The 18,544-nt window shown below is 38.9% G+C and overlaps 2 protein-coding genes across 2 annotated transcripts in view; both read right to left on the bottom strand.

Annotated features, from left to right (window-relative positions):
• The window catches only part of mgat4a (alpha-1,3-mannosyl-glycoprotein 4-beta-N-acetylglucosaminyltransferase A), a 68,055-nt gene extending 55,463 nt beyond the window's left edge, over nt 1-12,592 (bottom strand). The window contains exon 1 of the mRNA XM_041807471.1: nt 12,093-12,592. Within this exon, the coding sequence (XP_041663405.1) occupies nt 12,093-12,186 (94 nt within the window). The 5' untranslated portion in view covers nt 12,187-12,592. The remainder of the gene's footprint in view (nt 1-12,092) is intronic.
• Nucleotides 12,593-14,098: 1,506 nt separating this feature from the next.
• On the bottom strand, nt 14,099-17,587 carry creg2 (cellular repressor of E1A-stimulated genes 2). Its single transcript, XM_041807902.1, has 4 exons — nt 16,134-17,587; nt 15,150-15,319; nt 14,698-14,811; nt 14,099-14,614 (listed from the first exon to the last, which is right to left on the bottom strand). Exons 1-4 carry the CDS (start codon nt 16,554-16,556, stop codon nt 14,473-14,475), a joined length of 849 nt encoding a protein of 282 aa, XP_041663836.1. The 5' UTR covers nt 16,557-17,587; the 3' UTR covers nt 14,099-14,472.
• Between the last annotated feature and the right edge of the window lie 957 nt (nt 17,588-18,544).

Raw genomic sequence — 18,544 nt, 5'->3', positions numbered from 1 at the left:
CACCTCAGGCTTTTCTCATCCTCTCTCTTTTTAAGACTTGGCCTTTATACTCTCTTCCTCCTTCCAGGCCACTTAGGATTTGTCTGGCAGACTGCCCTGCCTCGGGATGCACACCAACTAACAGTACGCACATGCATAAAAAGACATATCAGTGAGAATGTGCAAGCCATATTCTGTCCCTTTTCCAACTAATAAGCCATGTATCTTGCCTAGCAGCTTCCTTATCTGCCTCCTCATTGACACCCTCCTTCTCTGCAATCACTGCTGCTATTTTTGGCCCATTGTGTTAGAGAATGATGTGATGATGGAAGAAAACCATGGCTTCTAACACAGAGGAAGGGGAACACATGGGCTCAAGGAAGGCAAGGAGGAAGTTGCATTTGGAAAGAGGAAGTTCTCAGTGCTTAAAGTGTTTGGCACATCTGCCAAAGCCATGAGGCAAACTAGGGCTGAAAATCCCAGTCATTTATCAGATTATACAAAGGAGGTCAGATCAACATGCTTTAAAAATAGAACTCTAACATACAGTGCCCATGTTTTCATTCGGCTGTGATTTAAGTTGTAAGGGCACACCGATAGACAAGGTTAAAGTGAACAACCAATCACAGTTCAGGTTTGTTTGAACAGTTCTTAATACTGAGTCTGAACTGTAAGAGACACTCCACTGACATGACTGACTGACGGAAAACAAAGTGGACACAGAGGCAGTCATACCGCCATGGGTGGTTCTTCCTGGTATTTGAATAATATTTATGACTGTTTGAATAAATGTCTGTGTTTGTGAAGGCTGCTTGTGTCTCTGACCTGTCTTGGTATGATACTGTATAAATATGTTTTCACAAGGCTATCTTTTAAAAGACTGCCATATGTCAAACAAAGACGCAAAGTAGGTGACACTGCATTTGTTTAATATGTAGTGTTGTAAAAATATAACCTCTTTTATTTAGGTTATTTTTGATATTTAAAAAAGATTTAAAAAAACAGATACCTTTTGTCTTATTTTAAACCAACAGCAAAAGGAAGTGCCAAATGTCACTTGCTTATTTGTGTATTGAAACAGGTGATGATAAGGATGAACAAAGAGGGGTTTTTGAAAGTTCAAATAATCTGAGTTTGTCCTGTGTTCAGCTCATTTTGAATATGATAAACTAATAAAACCATACAGTAAAGATACAATGGCTGCACTGTTAAAGCTGTTGGTCTATTAATGGCAATTTCCATGACATGCTACCATCAAGCTACAAGCAAACAAACTATGAGAGAAAATGACTTACTGGCAATTATTTGAAAAAAAAAAATTAATCATATCAAGAATCATATCAAAGTTAACAAAACTGGTACCCTAAAGCAGTGTTTCCAAACCATTTCTCCTTGGAGTCTCTCCCTACATGTACCTAAGAAAAGCAGAGCCCACCCAGGACCCAAGAGAGAAGAAAAAGTGAAACACTGTAGTCAAAAATAAACATTAAAATCCTAAAAAAGGCCTATGCATTCTTTTCTTATCAAAAGACTGTTGTATAAACTATATAATAACTACTTTATCATGGTTTTAGTCAATATTTCCAAATCTAATTTTGGCAGCCTCTGAGCAGACAATGCACTGATCATGACCTTAATCAATCACAATTATTACATTAATGCTGACAGACCTAATTTGGGACTTTTTCTACTTTACCCTTCCCAAAAGACTCAGCTAAATCTGGTTTGGCATCTTCGTCAGTACCACTTCTTGTGCCAGTTTTTTTTTTTTTTTTTTTTTTTCTGTGAAGGCTGAACCAATCCGGCCCTAAACCCCCTGAGGCCTGCAAACATACCTGGCCAACTATTTTTTAGGCATTTGATCGATTTCAAGATCAGGATGATAAAATCAGTTTATCCTGAATAGAAAGAAGCACCACAAATAAGAGAAGAAGTCTACAGAGAGCCAAGAGTAGCTGGTGGTGAAGCCAAGCAACAGTAAACATCAAAGCCCTTGTTACGGTTAGCTAGCATCCCACTGTTAAGTCAAAATCTCACCTCTAGCTTTCTCTGAAGAATAAAGCTGACCATGCTGACTGCATCTTTCTGACCCTTCTCTTACCCAGACATGAAAGCCCACAGCTTCAGTTTTCCCTCGCTGCAGAGTGGTCGGTTTCAGTGCCTCATAATTCTCCTTATATTTACATCTGCTTTCCTGCAGGATCACATGAGATCATGTGAGGTGGTGCTTTGCTGGCACACAAGATAATCTTCATACTATCCTGCGGTGAGGAATGCACCATTGTTTTCAAACCCTGTAGTGTATACATGCTTGAGGTTAAAGAGGAGTACATATGTGAAATGCATGCTTTAAAACTCCTGCAGCCTGACTTCGGCGACTCTGACTGCCTAAAGGAGACAGGAAATCATGTCCTTGGAAAAAAAAATCTGATATAAAATAAATTGTAATAAAATTATGTGGCGCCAGTAGTATTACTTCAGTATAACTCGGTTGCTGATACATGTTTGCCATCACCACCAGTTAACTTTATAATCAGGCCTTGTAGATTTTGTAGGTTTTTAATCAAGTTTGTTTGAGACTGCAGTTTTTTAATCTGCTTCCTGCTGTTACCAACTCATAAGCTTTATGTCTAAATGTTCTTGTGCACCACAAGAACATTTAGACTTTACTATCACTCATAAATACAGATATGAAGAGTCATCATGGGACGAAGCTTTGCTCAGCCTAACAGGCAACAGCCTCATTTAGAGAAGATGTATTTATAGCACAAGTTCATTGGAATAAAGATATGTGTTGCTTGTCAGTGTATGGCTGCATCATCATTTTTTCTATCCTAAGTTCAAACCCCACAATTGTTATTTACATTCATACCATTTGTCAATACTGTTAAGGCCTATTTTTAATCTAACTACGAAGATACCAGAGAGCCATCTCTCACTAGGGGACGAGGCCGACTCTGACAGAGAAGTACACATTCTGGAGAGTCATTCAACATGGAGTGTTTGGACAGCTGACTGGCACAGCTCTCATTCACAGCAGTCGAGTGACCGGGAACAAGATAGGCTGTCGGAAGCAAAGGGTTTAAAATGAAAAATAAAAATTAAAAAAAACTTTGCCCAAGATAACCTCTCCACCTCGACGGGCTCTTTGAACAAAACCATGTCCTATAGCCTCTGATAATCAATCATGAAAGACAGCCATGAGCCAAAACACAAATGTTCTCTGTGTACAACTACCAGAACAGGTTTTAAAAACGTTTCATTTTCAGAACGGCTAAATTTGCCTGTAGCGAAGTACACTCTGAAAACACCCACGCTGGGCAGCATCAAGCGGAGGAGCCATCTATAACTGCAGGGAGAACTGAAACAAGATACAAAAGAGGCTTATGTGTAAGAAAGAACGAAAGAAAGGCTGTATTAAAACCTCGCCTGTTAACATGAGGAATGACACAGAAGGCAAGGAGCATGTGTGATACAAGAGAAAGTACATGTTTCGTGCTTGCAAAGCCTTCACTTATCAGATTTCAAAACAACATAGGAAGAATTAAACATATTACGTTTCTGCTTCCTTGAAGTAAACAAACACTGAGACGTTTGAAATAAATGCTTGCACTTCTATTTGCCCCCCTCCCCCTACTTCAGAGTTACAGCTGGTGTAAAGAGAATGTAACTTTACAGGAAAGAAAAAGATCTTTTCCAGTAACTTGGCTTCATAGAAACTAATGCAGATTTAAATTACAGTAGAAATCAACATTGGATGATTCACCATAAAGCCAAAAAGAGACCTTTATTACATCTCACACCCTGTTTTCAACAGAGAATGAGAAACATTTGTGGTCGAAACTGAAATTAACCTTTAACAAATTGACAGTTGGTATAGAATACTATGCTGCTAAATGCATTATAGTGCTCATAGGAGAGTAATCACATTTTTCAACACATGGGCTGCATTACGCAATTAGGAAGTAAATGCAGCAAATAGGCTTGATAAAACTTCATAAAGGAGCAGATTATTTAACCAGCACAGAAAATATGTAGGGATAGTTTATATTAGGGGTGGGCGATATATAGAGTATACTCGATGTATCGCAGCTTTTGCCACGCATGATGTATATGACTATATGACTATATCGCGGACTTCCGAGTATGAGTTATGTGGAAGTTTTGAGCCGTCAGCGTGCATTTCTCATTGTAGATTCGCTTCTCCCTTTGTCCCTGAACGCATCTCTCACAGCAGAGAGCTCACTCCCCCACCCATCCAGAAAACCCTCCTCCGCACATGCCCGTTTTTGTATCAGCGGAGGAGAGAGAGGTAAACACTATGTGTAAACAGAGCAGCGTGGCGAGTTAGCGGCTAGTTATCTGCGTTCAGAGGCGGACAACGAGAAACAGCCCTGGGTCTGTCATCTGCCAGGGGTTCAGCTTTAAAAGGAAGAGGTTGAACTCACACGGTAACCGTTAAAATATGCCGCAAGATGACTCTGAGATAACGGTGGCAGCAACACAACACGCCGCTAAAGATGTGAGCCCAGTGTTGTTGAAAAGCCAGGATTTAAAAATTTCACGTAACCCAGAATACGTGATTTGCCTGGGCATGAGCACTGTGCTAAAAACTCCCTGTCAGAGTTGCACATGTCAGAGAGAAGATGGCCCAGCCGCGGACAAATGTGACCCACTTCTCCACAACTACTTAGCCTTATCTCAGTCTAACAGCTCAAAACACTGACAACGAGGAGTTAAAATGTTCCTGCCTCCAAACAAGCTTTTTCCCCATGATCACACAGGAGAGTTTCTTCAGTAAGCTCTAAAGATTCTCCCATGTTATGAACTTGTCAGAAACCGGTCCAGCATTCATCAGCACAGATAATGGACTAATATAATCACAGGTGTAAGCCTGAATGGAGGACTAGACAGCTGGGTTTTTCACCGTTGGCTGCATGCAGGATTGGTGAGTTTTGTTGAAGGTTTGCTTCACCCTTGATGAGGAAAATAGGCTAATCATTTTATAATCAGCAATAGTGCACATAACACAGAAAACATTTCAGGACTGTCCATATGTCATAAAAGACTGAGTATTTCACGATTTATGTATGTTTGATTTATTAGTAAAAGTTTGAATGAAGTCCTTTTCAAAATAAAACAGTGTGTTAAATTTGACTTTATATTGATTTTTACCTTTTCTGCAAACAATTTGATTAAAAATCCAATAGAACAGTCTATTTTAATCACCAAACTGGTGTCATTTGGAGCTGAATTAAACATTATACAGCCACTTAGAGGATATTTCAAAGTGTTGCGATATATATCGTGTATCGGGATATAGCAAAAATATATTGGGATATCAATTTAATCCGTGTCACCCAGCTCTAGTTTACATACACAGACAAATCCAGAAAATGCAAAAGCCAACTGTCGATTACCAGACTGAAAGGCTTAACTTTTACCCTTTATAGAGGAGACCAGGGTTGGTTGTCACACAGGTTGGTTGTCACATGTATTACATCCCACCACAAGAGGGCGCTGTCTCAAAAAATCTGGTATGGAAATTTCCAGTATTGAGACCAAAAATCCCATAGTCTTCACTGGAGTAGGACGGCTGAATTTAAGGTGTGAGGACTTTTTGTGTTTTTTTATGTCAAATTGAAAAATTTCTGCTCCTTTATTCTTCTAGGCTGTTACACTATTGTTACTCTTAAAGAAGGGAAAGCTATAGTTTAGATTGCTGTTAGCTAGCTAGCTAACAAGATGTTAGATGATTGTTAGTCTTGATGCTGACAAGAAATTCCAGTTGAGGTTGGTCGTCACATTCTCTTTGGAGTTGGTTTTCACAGCCATTCAGGGGAGGTATGGAAGGATTGTTTGATGTGCAACCAGTGGGCACACAAGCTCTGCTTAGTTGGCATTTACCCTACATTTGCCATCACTGTAACTTAGATAGTGAATGCATGTAGCCTAGTTGGGTAGGCTATTATCGTTAGGCCTGTTTGTTTTGTTCTTTATGTTGCTACAGGCCAACAGGCTGGCCTAAAGATGTTCCTGTTAATGTCTCTTGCTCATTTTGTGTTCAGATGCATTAAGGTATGTTATTTGTCAACTTGTCAATGCAATTAAAGTTTCATATTTATTTCTGCCTTCTTTTTAAGATATTTCCCATTAAAATAACATTGTGACATATAACCCCATAGTGTGTGACAACCATCTCTACGATGGGGTTGGTTGTCACATTGTGTCAGAGTGTCTTTGATGGTAAACTACCTCTTTGTTTCATTAAGTTTGAAAATCCAAGCGATACAAATTCTAAGCCAATACAGGAATGACTACTGACGGATGTTTCAATGATGAGCATTTCACACTAGAGTAAAAAGTGTGACAAGTAATCCTGTTCCCCCCTACCTCTTAATTTCAAGTGCCTTCTTGTCCCTTGAAACAGTTAAAGTGGCAGTGGGGAAGTCTTCTATGGCATGGGATGCCCTTCAAGTTCCTGATAAGTCGTCTGTAGTTGTCGACAGCAGTGCTGTGCAATCAACTCGGTTTATGTTTCAATTAAAATGTTGTCATTCAGCGATCGTGAAATCAAGATAATCGAGGTTAAATGACTATGATGCTATATGTGTTGCACATTTTTACTCATTGATTTTGTCACATCTCAGAAATGTTTAAGAATTTGTAGTCATGTACTGGCTCCATCATTTCTGAAAAAAATGATGAAACTGATTAAACTATTTCAATCTCAGTTGTTTTTGGAGTTGTTCAATAGCTGTAGGGAGATTATTTTAAAAAAAAAAAAGCAATACTTGAAATACCACAACATATTTTTTTTTCTCTGCACATGCTCTGAATTTGATATTGTTCTGTGGGCCAGATGGGAAGCTGTGGGGGGGGCCTGATGTGGCCCCCAGGACTCCAGTTGATGATCACTGTTTTATGAGGGAAAAGTCCAGGAATTTTTAAACCAGAGACTCCAAAAAGGATCAAGATTGGCAGACTTTTTTCCATACATTTGCCTGGAAAAAGACATTATTAAAGCAAATACAACCAACTATTAAGAAAAACAATGGAGATATGAATTTTTACAAAACCAGTCCATGGATCTTTATCAATGTATTCCTGTTTTTAGACTAAATATTTGGCTGGATTTAGATTGTGGGGACTCTTTCTGATGCAGTGAGACTGTTTTTGATGGAATATTATGATCAGGAGAGAACAGGATAGCTTCTCATGATGAGCTGTCTCGATTCTATTATTGTTTATTTGTAGCAAATGTAACAAATGTATTAATTATGGCTGCTGTGGTGGTTTTATCCTGAAATGGTTAAAAAAGTTTTTAAAATCTGCCAGCCTGGAGGTGGGCCCTCAGATTTTTAAGGGTTTAATATTGTTTTTAAAGAATATTTACACATTGGGATTTTTACATCTTGTATGCTTTTCCTGTTTGGATTTTTATAGTTGTAATTTATATGGATTTTTAGTGTTTGTCAGTGTGGACCCCCGGAAGAGTAGTTTTTCCCATTCTCGACTAGCTCCAGTCAATGACATTTCTGTAAACATGTTGACAACTCAAACATTTCTACTATGTGCAATTTGTTTAAGACTTGTTTAAAACACAAAGGACCATCATGCATTGAAACAACATTAAATATTAATAATTTAAGATTGTTGCTGTACTTTTCATTTTTTGACAATGACTCACAAGGCATTCTAGGACGTTTCCCATAATACTTAGTCTGGAGTGTGCCTTTGGAAAATCTCTACTGTAAGGGCTATCTAGCCCTAGCATTCCCCCCTACCCCCCAATTCTGCAACGCCCAGCCTCTAAACATGACCACAAAAAAAAGTCAAGAAATCTACCAAAACGTATAGCGTTTGAAATGATTGAAACAATGCTCATTTGAGAATCCGTTGAGAGATTTTGTCCACGCTCTTTCTGTTGTTTCCCCTTGACTAATGCCAGTTTATCCATATGTCCCATCACTTTGTTATTGAGCATGACTTGCAGCTTCATGAAGGGCATGTCTACTTATGCTGTGCATACACTGACTGCTCATAAGCAGCCTGCAAAGATTCTGAAGGGGTCTTTTGGGATTTAAATCGAGTTCAAATGTTGCATTTCATGTAAAAGTGCTCTTAAATACAACAAAAGACTACATCTTTATTCATTTAAAAATTGATCCAATATTAACTACTGCATATAGGAAACAACAATAACAGCTGTGAGTCTAAAGCTTGGCCAACAATTGATTTCACCAGTGCTCATGTTTCTGATCTAAAACTATACAGTTGAGAGCTGAGGAGCCAAGTAAACAGGATGCTGTCACAACTTTTTGGTATTAGTAAAGGAAACCAATTTGTTTATGCTGGATTTAAGCTAATTTGTTCATCCTGCCAACACGAGTGTCAGAGCAATTAAAGATCAGAGCCACTAGATAGTTTTAAACTTTAATTTTCCCTTTAATACAGAGCCAAATTCTTGCAGAGCAGCCTTGATGTCATTGCAAGACAAGCAGGTTAAGGTAGAAGAGAGTAAAGGAGGGATTTGTTTTGAGCAGTTTTACGTTAGTTGACGCTGATCCACTTAAATATGCCCTGATCAGCTCTGATACCAATCCTTCAAATCCACTCAGAAAAACCCTAAGTTTGCTTCATTTGCTTGTGTTTGAGGTATTTGCATGATTTCCTTTTTGATGCACTCTCTGGCGTCATACAGGTCTGCGTATCAGATTTTAAATAGAGCTTTAGTGTTTCTTTGCTCATAGGCTCCTTCTACTGAGGATATTTTGACACGTTGCAGTAGGAAACCACATATAAATAATAAAAGTGACAATGCTTGAATTCCATTTTTGTTTCAGTTTTAGACTCTCTGTGTTGCGCTGCTGGCTCACCAGCACACTCAAGGCTGGTCAATACACTTTAGTATAACAGAAGCACTGTGAATGTTATTCACAATGCGTACAAGTCAAACTGCCTGTTGAAGAAAGGGATCTATTGACCAGCTTAAGGAACCTAAGTAGTTTTGAGTGGTAGGACAAAAATGTCTGATATATCTAGGTCACAATCTAAGGTCAAAATGAATGTAAACATCACATATTTCTCTCACACTTATACCTGATGACATGATTACTGCCATATTGACAGATTCTAAATTTAATGCCGTTGCATTATTAAATATAACAACAAAATCAGCTTCAAGGTATAGATAAAATAAACTTAATCCAAACAACAGAAAACGACTACCTTACATTATCCAGTTAGTGCCTTTTGATAATTATGATAATACCCCCTAAACTCCTGTGCAGCATGCAGGTCTGTTTGACTGGATCAACAGGTGCAACAGTAACAAAACAGAGGACATCGACACTTGACCTCTGCTTATCACACAGACACTTTCATCAATTCCAAAACTAGTCACTCCCTGCCTAAGTAGGGGCACTCACTGGACTCCATTTACAGGAAAATATTTCATCAAGCTGATAAGCTCCATGGTAATCACAACATGAAGCCTTGGCTTGGAATTTATCTAAAGGCTGCAATTATTTACACTCAGCTGATAACAGCCCCTAAGACCCCGCCCCCAACATGGATTGAGTTAACCCTGGCAAGTCAGTAAGCACTCGACCCTTGCGTGCTACTCAAACACAGCCACACTTGTGTAATATGCCAGAGCCCAGATGTTGGACAGGACATGTAAAATTGTGGTTGGTACTCATACTATTGTTTCTGCAAGAAGGGGAATAAAACATTGAATGGTGCACTTATGGAGAAGGGCTGCAAATTGTGCTGTCTGGAGTTTTAGAACTGTCAAGGACATACAAAATGATCCCTAACTGACTGTGCCATGGTGGAAATCAAACAGTGTGGAAATGACAAGTGAGGAGTGAGAGATAATACTGAATGGTGATTGGCTAGGTTGTCAAACCAGAAATGCAAGGATACAAAGCTGAGACCATTAATGTTGGAATACATGATGAGGGGTGCTGTTGTTGAAGTACAGCTCTGATTCAGTTGACTGCAGAAGATAAATGAGCAGCAGTGCTGATATTCAGCACAACAGCACAGCTTCAGGTGCTATATTGCTTCTATAAAATGGTCCTACAAGTTGAAAAGGCAATCAGCAACACTATAAGATTATACTGTGTTTATCTGCTCATTTTTGTGGCTAGAGCACAGCTAGCTTTGTGGCTGGCCCAGAACTAAACAGTGGCTAAGCCCTCAAAATACTGTGCTGCTCTGTTGACACTTTCTTTGTTGCAGACCATCTTCTTTGTTTTGTATTCACCTGTATGTTTGTATCTATCATGCCATGAAATAAGAGTTTAATGTAGTGGCATTTGTGACTATTCAATAACTTCATTGAAATAAATAAAGCAATTCAACAACTACAGTAGAGTTACACATGCAGATAGAGTCAAAATGCTTGGATACTCTACTACTGTATATATTGACAGCAATGGCACACCTCTTGTCCAATCAAATTAACTGCACAGATGGTGTAATATTAACAGCATACAACAGAGTAGGGCCAGGATAAATATTTTGAGTTTTTAAGATATATCAATTTTCTCAAAGAAGATATAAGATATAGTTTAGGCTGATGTTGATTAAATATACAGATACAAGGCCTAACGTTCTGTAAAAGATTGTTTATGATTCACTAAAAGCATTATGCTTATTAACCACGAGACAATCTATTTGAAATGTTAAGTCCAAACATGGAATTATTATTGCATTCATTTTATTTTTTTAAAGGAGCATTTTTTCTAAAATCAGGTTTACTCTTGTGTCTCTTTTTATTTATATGTTGACATGCAGCTAGCTGTTAATAAAAGTGTCTCAGTGACATTTTGCCCTTATCACATGTTGATCTGACTTGAAACTGACTTTGCATTTGTTATTTATTTGCAAAAAATACATTAAAAATATGTCATGAATCGCCATTTAGCTACATATCTGAGATGTGACTTTTTGTGTATATTGCCCAGCCCTGAGTTAGGTTTAGTTAAAATCTAAGTGTTTTGATTGGTTACTCTCTATCAACAGTACTGGAACATCTTTTGGCAAATAACTAGCTCAGAAACAAGCCTGCCCACAGCAAACAGTAACTACATTTCAAGCTAAACTTGGGTTCTGATGTTCAAAGTGTTTATTAATGTCACTTTTTATACCTTTTTATCACTGTTTCCACCTATTTTGCCATGTTTTCCCATTAAACCCACTTTTTCCTCTTTCAACCAGTTTTGCTACTTTTCAACCCCTTTGCATGTTGCATATTTGCTGTTTTGTATCATGTGTGCCTCTTTTAAATGATTACTGCAAATTTCTACCCGTTTTGGCCCCTCTTTAACCCACTTTTCACCAGTTATTTCGACCATTTTTTGCCACTTTTAACCCTTTATATTGCCATTGTTCAATTATTCATCCCTTTAAGTTGTTTCAGTTCCTTCTACTGTATTCTCTGGTATTCTGATGTTTGTGCAAATCATGGCTTAGCTATGAAGTCAGGCATTACTTTTCAAATGGTTTAGGCAATGTGTCCATCCACATTGTTACCATCACAAATCAAAACTCAGTTCTGTTTAAGAAAAGGGGTTTGCATTTTAAAATGCTATATTTTACTTTAGCATAAAGACATTTAAAAAAATAAAAATAAGTTCTGTTGAATTGATAAGAGTGGTAGCTGTTTAGGTTAGATGTAAAATAAGGTTATCACATCTTAACTTTACAGTGTACAGTTATGTTCTTGACCTCCATGGGCCCCCCATTTGGCTGGGCCCCTGAAAGCTCTCCCTTTTAATCCCCCCTTATTGGCGGCATTGCTCAGAAATACAGGCTGTAGAATTAAGAACACCCCATCCAGTGGATAATTAAACTAATCGGAATATAAAGTATCTTGTATGATGAAGTCTCAGAAGCAACTACGTTTTGAAACAACGTACTGTTTGGAAACAGGATGGGTGCGAGTTGAACACCAACACCTGCTGCCCCACCACACGCTGCTGGACCCCCGTGAGCTTGGTACCAGCCAGTTTCATACACCAGGCCTGTATAACGTCGCTATTGATGGGCAATAACACCTTTTACATGTGTGTTAGCGGTTACAACAGTGACGCTCGCCGTACCTTTGCCATTCTGCCACGCTGTGTACCAGGACAGGCTGAGGAAAGACGTGAAGAAAATAATCGCAGTGGCCACAGTTCCATTTCTGAGCCTCATCTCATTTCAGCGATGCCTCTCCTCGGCTGAGTGTCGGGGACCCCGGAGCTGCCGTTGCCTCCCTCCCTCCTTCTCTCGCTGCCTTCAGGGTGTCGATACGGGCGTAGGCGCCGGCATATGGAGGCGTTAAAATGAAAACGCTCCAGTAAACAGGTCTGGTAACACGGTCTTGTGCTGAGCGGGGCGAGTGCTCGGACGTACCCTCAGTCTTCGTGCGTCTTTCCTTATCGTTGTTCGGAGGACTGGGTCTTCCTATGTCGTCCTACGGCGTTCAGTCACGAGTCAACTGCCTTCCGTGTCAAGACAGCTTACATGGTGGGATAAGGAACAAGAGGCTAGCTGCCGATACAAGCCATTGTAATTATTTGCAGCCAGACGTTAGCTACAAGTTACAAGTAGAAGGCATTTCGAGTGTGTGACGGTTGATCTACTGGGATAGGCTGCTTGGTCTGTGACGGTGTCCGAAAGGCAACGCCTCACATCACGTTGAATCCACTTCAACTGGCAACAGAGTAGTTTAAAATATAAAAGCTAACTAGTTTAACCTCTTTATTTCGTTCATACAAAAACTTCAGTGAATATAGCAAAAGTGAAACACATATTTTGAACTATGCGTCAACAGGCAGCAATGTTTTATCCGTGATGCATCAATATTCTCAACAGCTTCAGTTGATTCACACAGCATGCTCGCGCGATATTTGGCACCAGTGCTGTGGCTCGAGGGGGTGAAGACGGTGAATAGCGGTGAGTTTAAATAGTATCGATGGCTTTAAACAGGTGTTTTTCTGTCATTATTGGTTGCTGCACGTTTTGCTGATAGATAAATTCTTGCATTTAAAGTTTCATTGGCGCTTGAAGCCTTTAGTTTTAACTTTAAATGCCGTAAAAGGTCAAATCATATCCATTTGTAGTGTGTGACGTTGCTTTAATTTAAGATGACCATACATCGACACTTGTTTGATTCCTGTTTTCTCTGGCACACACCATAAAAACAGTAAAAACGCTTTCATTGTTAACCTTTCTATGGCAAAGACTGAGGTAAAAATTGCCGTAACACTCGTGAAACAAGTGCATGTTTGACACTGAAACTGCGTAAACTAGTTAGCTACAATGCTAGCATACAGTTAAAACTCAGCTTGCTAACCCTGCAAGAGGAACAAAACTTCGGCGGAGTTTTAAGGCTATGCATTTCATTTAACACACTCTGTAACGAAAATTAAGCCACAGACTGTTAATATTTAGTCTTTAGTTGTTTTACGTTTCAAACTCTTCTCTAGCATTTGCCATTTTTTTTAAAAATTGCATTAAGAAGCTAGTGTTCCAGTTATCCTTTCAAAATAAAGCAACTACATTTCCAGCACACCTGTAATCTGACATCAAGTGCTTTTTTTCAACTCGATTTTTTCTATGAAGGAACTGTCTTGAAGTCTGCTACAGCAGGGCCTGCTACTCCAGAGTTTAGGTTCAGATTCCTATACTTTCAAACACTCAAAATGAGACAGAAAACTGGTTGAAGTGCCATGACATAACCAGAAGCATCAAAAGGGACTAACTTCTGTCTTAGGGACTAGCTTTCAAGCAGTGTGATTTTATTATACAAGTGGGAACCGCGCCATCTAGTGGATAATACTTGCAAGTGTATAAATGTAGCTGTCCTGCAGTGCCTCTAAGCCCCTTTAGAGGTTTTGCCCCTCTATTGGTTTTTAAGTCAATCATGGTAAATCTTTTTTAAAAATTAAAAAAATCTCCTCTGCAAATCAGTTCTGTCACATTGCAAGGGGTTCGGAGTGAAATTTCTCAAGCGCTCAGACAAAAAGGAACCATAGACAATGAGAAAAGACTTTTTAAGCTTGCCTTTTTTTGTGGCACTATATGACAAAAAAAAAATCTTTATAGAACAGCTGCAACAATCTTGTGTGCTCACTTAAATTTATTTTTCAATCTGCACAAATTTCTTTAAATCAAACCCCAAAATAGTCATAAAAGTTTTAAAAGAATACATTAAACTTGCTGAATAATTTTCAGTGGCAGGTGTGATTATCTCATCACTGCTATCTTAACTCTGAAAAATACATTCAAACGTCAGATACAGGAATCTGATGAACTAATACTGTGAGACAAGCCAAGTAACAAATATTCAACTTCAAGATGTCAAAAAGCAACATTACTGAAAATATTCCGCGCACATTTCTGCTTTGGGATTTCTTCCCCCTTATAAGAGAGACTTTAAGGGGTACACAGCTGAACTGGTCATATTGGTAGGCCGATATGATGCAGCTGGTATTCTCAATAAGGCGTAGCTTTGAAATAGTCCTCCAGTGGAATGAGTGATACACCTCCGAACCAGTCCTGCAACCAGACCTGGATCAACTCCAGCTTCATGAAGAACCACTTGTGTCCCACGGGCCACTTTGCCATCACAGGATGCCTGCAAAAAAGAGGGAACACATGAATATATGTTTTGTTTATGCTTATTTTCAGGGTTCCTGCAGGTTTCAACAGCCACTTTACCTTGAGAACATTGCCTCCTTTGCAAATGCAAGCTCTTCTGGGGCCACTTCCACCATCTTTCCTGTTAATGTGAGTCGAGCACATCTCGGATCCTCTGGATCATACACCATTTGCCTGAAAATCCAAAAGACTTTAAGTATTATAACAAACTGTGCACAGGTGTTCTTTCTTTTTTGAGCCTAAGGGTAATCTGCAGTCATCAAATTTAGTCAAGGTTAGATCACCAACCAGGCAAAGCAAGCAGCTGCCTTTGGCCAAAACATCCAGGTGTGACAACTGGTTTACAGAAATGGATTTGTTAAGAATCACTACCAGTGCATATTTCAGTTTGTGTTAAGTCAAGCACCTGCTTTCCTTACCTATTGTACAGCCTGGAGCTGAGGGCCCCCCTGTTCAGGTGGATCAGTCTAAAGAGCTTTATTAGAACATTATATTAAAACATTGGAGCTTACCTGCAAAATTCTCCCTCAGCCTCAGAGAATGTTAGTGAGGCATGGGGGTTATTTTTCAGGTCTGTTACAGTGTTATCCATTGGAGTTACGTAAAAGTAGATAACTCCAGTGCTGTTGTCCAGTGGTCCATCACTGACAGAGAAGATGTTTCCAAAGGGAAGACCTTTGATCTGTGCAATGATATTGACCAAAAAATACAATTTTACAGAATATCCAGCTATGATAAATTAATAATTTTGTCCAGTCTTATTCAGTGAAATGAATAGATTGGTATATTGGTTCTTGAATAGTTTTAGGGTGATAGCTTCCATAGAGATCATGTTTTATAAATGTCAAATGCACCTTTGCTTGAATCAGAGCATTTAGAAACAATGTCTGGCTCAGAATAACGACTGCTAAATAGGTGAAGGAGAAATAATGGCTTCAGTGTTTTCATTTCATGTGATGTGAAGTATACATATTGAAATGCTTCAGTCAGAAAAACTCAAGCAAACTGCAAAAATGTCTGAGCACCATAAATACTATCAACTGCAGCCATGGTACTTCAGAGGCCCTTTTCCTATTAACATCAGCTTGTTGTGTATTGACCTTCCCTCAGACTGTTCTACTATATTAAGTGTAACGACATAAATTCAAATAGCTCTTTTGCCTTAATTTACTATTTGATAGCTGACCAGAAAGTAGACATAACATTAATACAAGCTATTAACATGTAAATTGAAGCTTTTCTTATTTTAACTAACTATAAGGAATTCCATACTATACTCTCCCTCTTATTTCAAACTATAGGATATTGTGTGTCGTTTCTTAACAATTAAGCCAGCCACAACTAGTTTTAACACAGCGAATGTAAAAGCGTTAAAGGGTTTAAATAGGCTGCACTGCAAAGAATCATTTTTAAGGGTATTTTTGCGAACATGTCGGTGGTTACTTGGCTTCTGTTGTCACTGAAAAGAACCACTCCCCCCCCCCCCAGTATGTTACCTTGTCTTGAGTTGAAATGGTGGCAAGATGTCCCCATTCACTTGTATGAGCTATGTATCTGGCAGTCCTGGCGGTCTCTTCGTGCGGTGGAGGACCGCCACTACTGGACTTTTTCACCTTATCGAGCCGATACGAAAACAGACGAGATGAGAGCTGCGCCACATTTTCGTCTTCCTGCTCCACGAGCTCTGCAGGGCTTTCCACGCCGTCTCCGAGGACGTTCGAAGACGGGTAAGCCTGCTTCCACAGCCCCGCACTGTCCACCAGCAAAGCCGGGGCGACCTCCTCCGACAGGTCGGCGTCCTCGGGCTCTACCACATCGTTTGAGGAGACGACCCAGGACACGGAGCTCCTCAGGGTATAACTCAGACCCAGGCAGAGGACGTTGGCAACGACTGCCAGGGAGACGTAGGGGACCCTCATATTAGTGAGCTCGGGCAATGGCCACTCAGCTCCTCCACAGACTTGTTTACAATCTCTCGTGTTTGTTACCACTGTTTCACGTGTGCTGCGACACTGCACTCATCCGGACCTGCTTAGAGAGGCTGCACATGAAAAAACTACCTTATCGGAAAGAGTGGAACCGTTCGATAAATGGAATTTTCCCGTCTAGAACAAGGACAGTTTACCTGCAAATGACCTCCTGTAACGATGTAAAGCACAGTTACGGCACATTACAATGGTTTTGTAACACAAGTGGATTTTGTAACAGCAGCGCCCCCTACTGAGAAATCTGGTTAACACATGTATAACTAAAGCACTAACAGGGCATTGTAATGAAAGTAGGAGTTATCAAACACTTGTGTTTAGAAATACAAGTTATCTGTTTTAATGGCCAGATTGGTATGTCCAAACTGATACTGTGCAGCTTTTAAAATACAAAAGACTGTAATCGTTCATGAATCAAACCCCATAAATGGTGAAATTGACATTTAAAGACCAGTATAGTATGTTGTTGTGCAGCTGAATGAGGTCAGACCTGTAAACAAGTGAATTGATTTAGAGATAAACCAAAGGTAAAACTGGGACTACAGTCAGACATATGTCCTTGGCCTCACTTTAGCGTCCACCCACAATTTCTTATATAATTCTATTTTATTTTTAATTTTTATTTATCTATTTTGAAAAAAGCCTTTAGGCTATAACTCAAACTGTGATGGTTTTCCAAAGTTACTCTTTATCGCCTTATTGCAGGTTAAATGTTATAACCCATAAGAGCCTGCATCCATTTCTCCTCATGAGAAAATTATGGGGAGCATAGCACAGATTCAATAGACCACATACAACAAACACATTTCTGACATATTTTCAGAACACCTATTCCCCATGTCAAAGATCTGAAATGTTACATACTTTTCACATGGGCATTTGTGGTAATTTATTATCCTTATTTATTCTTGGAAAATACATTTACTTTCCAGTCTTGATAGTTTGGTGACACAATTTTAGTGTTTTATTTCTTTTTATACAGCATAGATCAAATCTAATTACATTTAACAACAAAAAACATTTTTAGTGTTTTTTTTCCAACACAAATTTTTGAAAACTGAATAAAAATAAATATGACTGGTTTATGTTCTCTGTCTTCTTAAAAAGTAACTGTGTCTTTGGCAAACTGAGCACCAGACCTGAAGACTTGATAAATGACACAGTGAAAAGCATTTAGTCTCAAAATAAATCCATCTGTGCCAGGTTTGCACTACTATTTTCAGTACCTATGGAAGTTTAGTATTGGCCGAATGTTAATATTTGAAACATTCTTCTTTTTTAGTGAAGTAAAATCACACATCACATTTCTCACAGGAGCTAGTGGTTTCTTTAATTAATTCTTTTTAATGGGAGCCCTACTTGTGAATGGTTCGCGGATATCAGGCAGTGAACAGTCCACATCCAGCGTGTCATTCTGGTTTACCAGATAAGATAGGGTCACTACCTCCATGACCTCATATGGCTCCTGTACTTGACAACGGATTGAAACATCAAGGTGGTCTATCCTCCCAATAAATGCAGGGTCTACACTTTAAAATAAAAAAAAGAGATCTCTGGGATTTCTTCTATTGGTAACAAGAAGTTGAATTAATTTTTGACTCAAATTTCAAGTTGAATGAATTTGACTTGAGTTTTAATTTGTTAACTTGTGTTGAAAAAACTTGATTCAATTGCTTGTAATCAATTGAGGGAATTTTAAGCAGGTTTAGTTTTCTCTTCTCAGAGTACTCTTCTACAGTCCTTATAATCACTGTCACCTACTTGGATGGCTGCCTGTGCACAATGTACACTGTGCTGACGATAAGAATATAATCAATAAAACATCATTTTTTGTTTATTTTTCTTTCAATATGCTTTGGATGACACATCGTGAAATATTTAAAATAAATATAACTGATTTGGTTAAATTAAATAACCAGCTC

This window comes from Cheilinus undulatus, linkage group 15 (assembly GCF_018320785.1).
Source record: "Cheilinus undulatus linkage group 15, ASM1832078v1, whole genome shotgun sequence".
Taxonomy (NCBI): Eukaryota; Metazoa; Chordata; class Actinopteri; order Labriformes; family Labridae; genus Cheilinus; species Cheilinus undulatus.
Note: the sequence above shows the minus strand (reverse complement) of the source record. Positions and strands in the feature narration are given on the sequence as shown.

Bases quoted from the DNA above. Each gene is read 5' to 3' on its own strand.
- creg2 (XM_041807902.1), bottom strand. From the start codon at position 16,556: ATGAGGGTCCCCTACGTCTCCCTGGCAGTCGTTGCCAACGTCCTCTGC. The intron at 14,812-15,149 runs GTAAGCTCCAAT...TTGGATTTTCAG, and splicing joins GCTGAGGGAGAATTTTGCAG to GCAAATGGTGTATGATCCAG. The intron at 14,615-14,697 runs GTAAAGTGGCTG...TCTTTTTTGCAG, and splicing joins AAGGAGGCAATGTTCTCAAG to GCATCCTGTGATGGCAAAGT.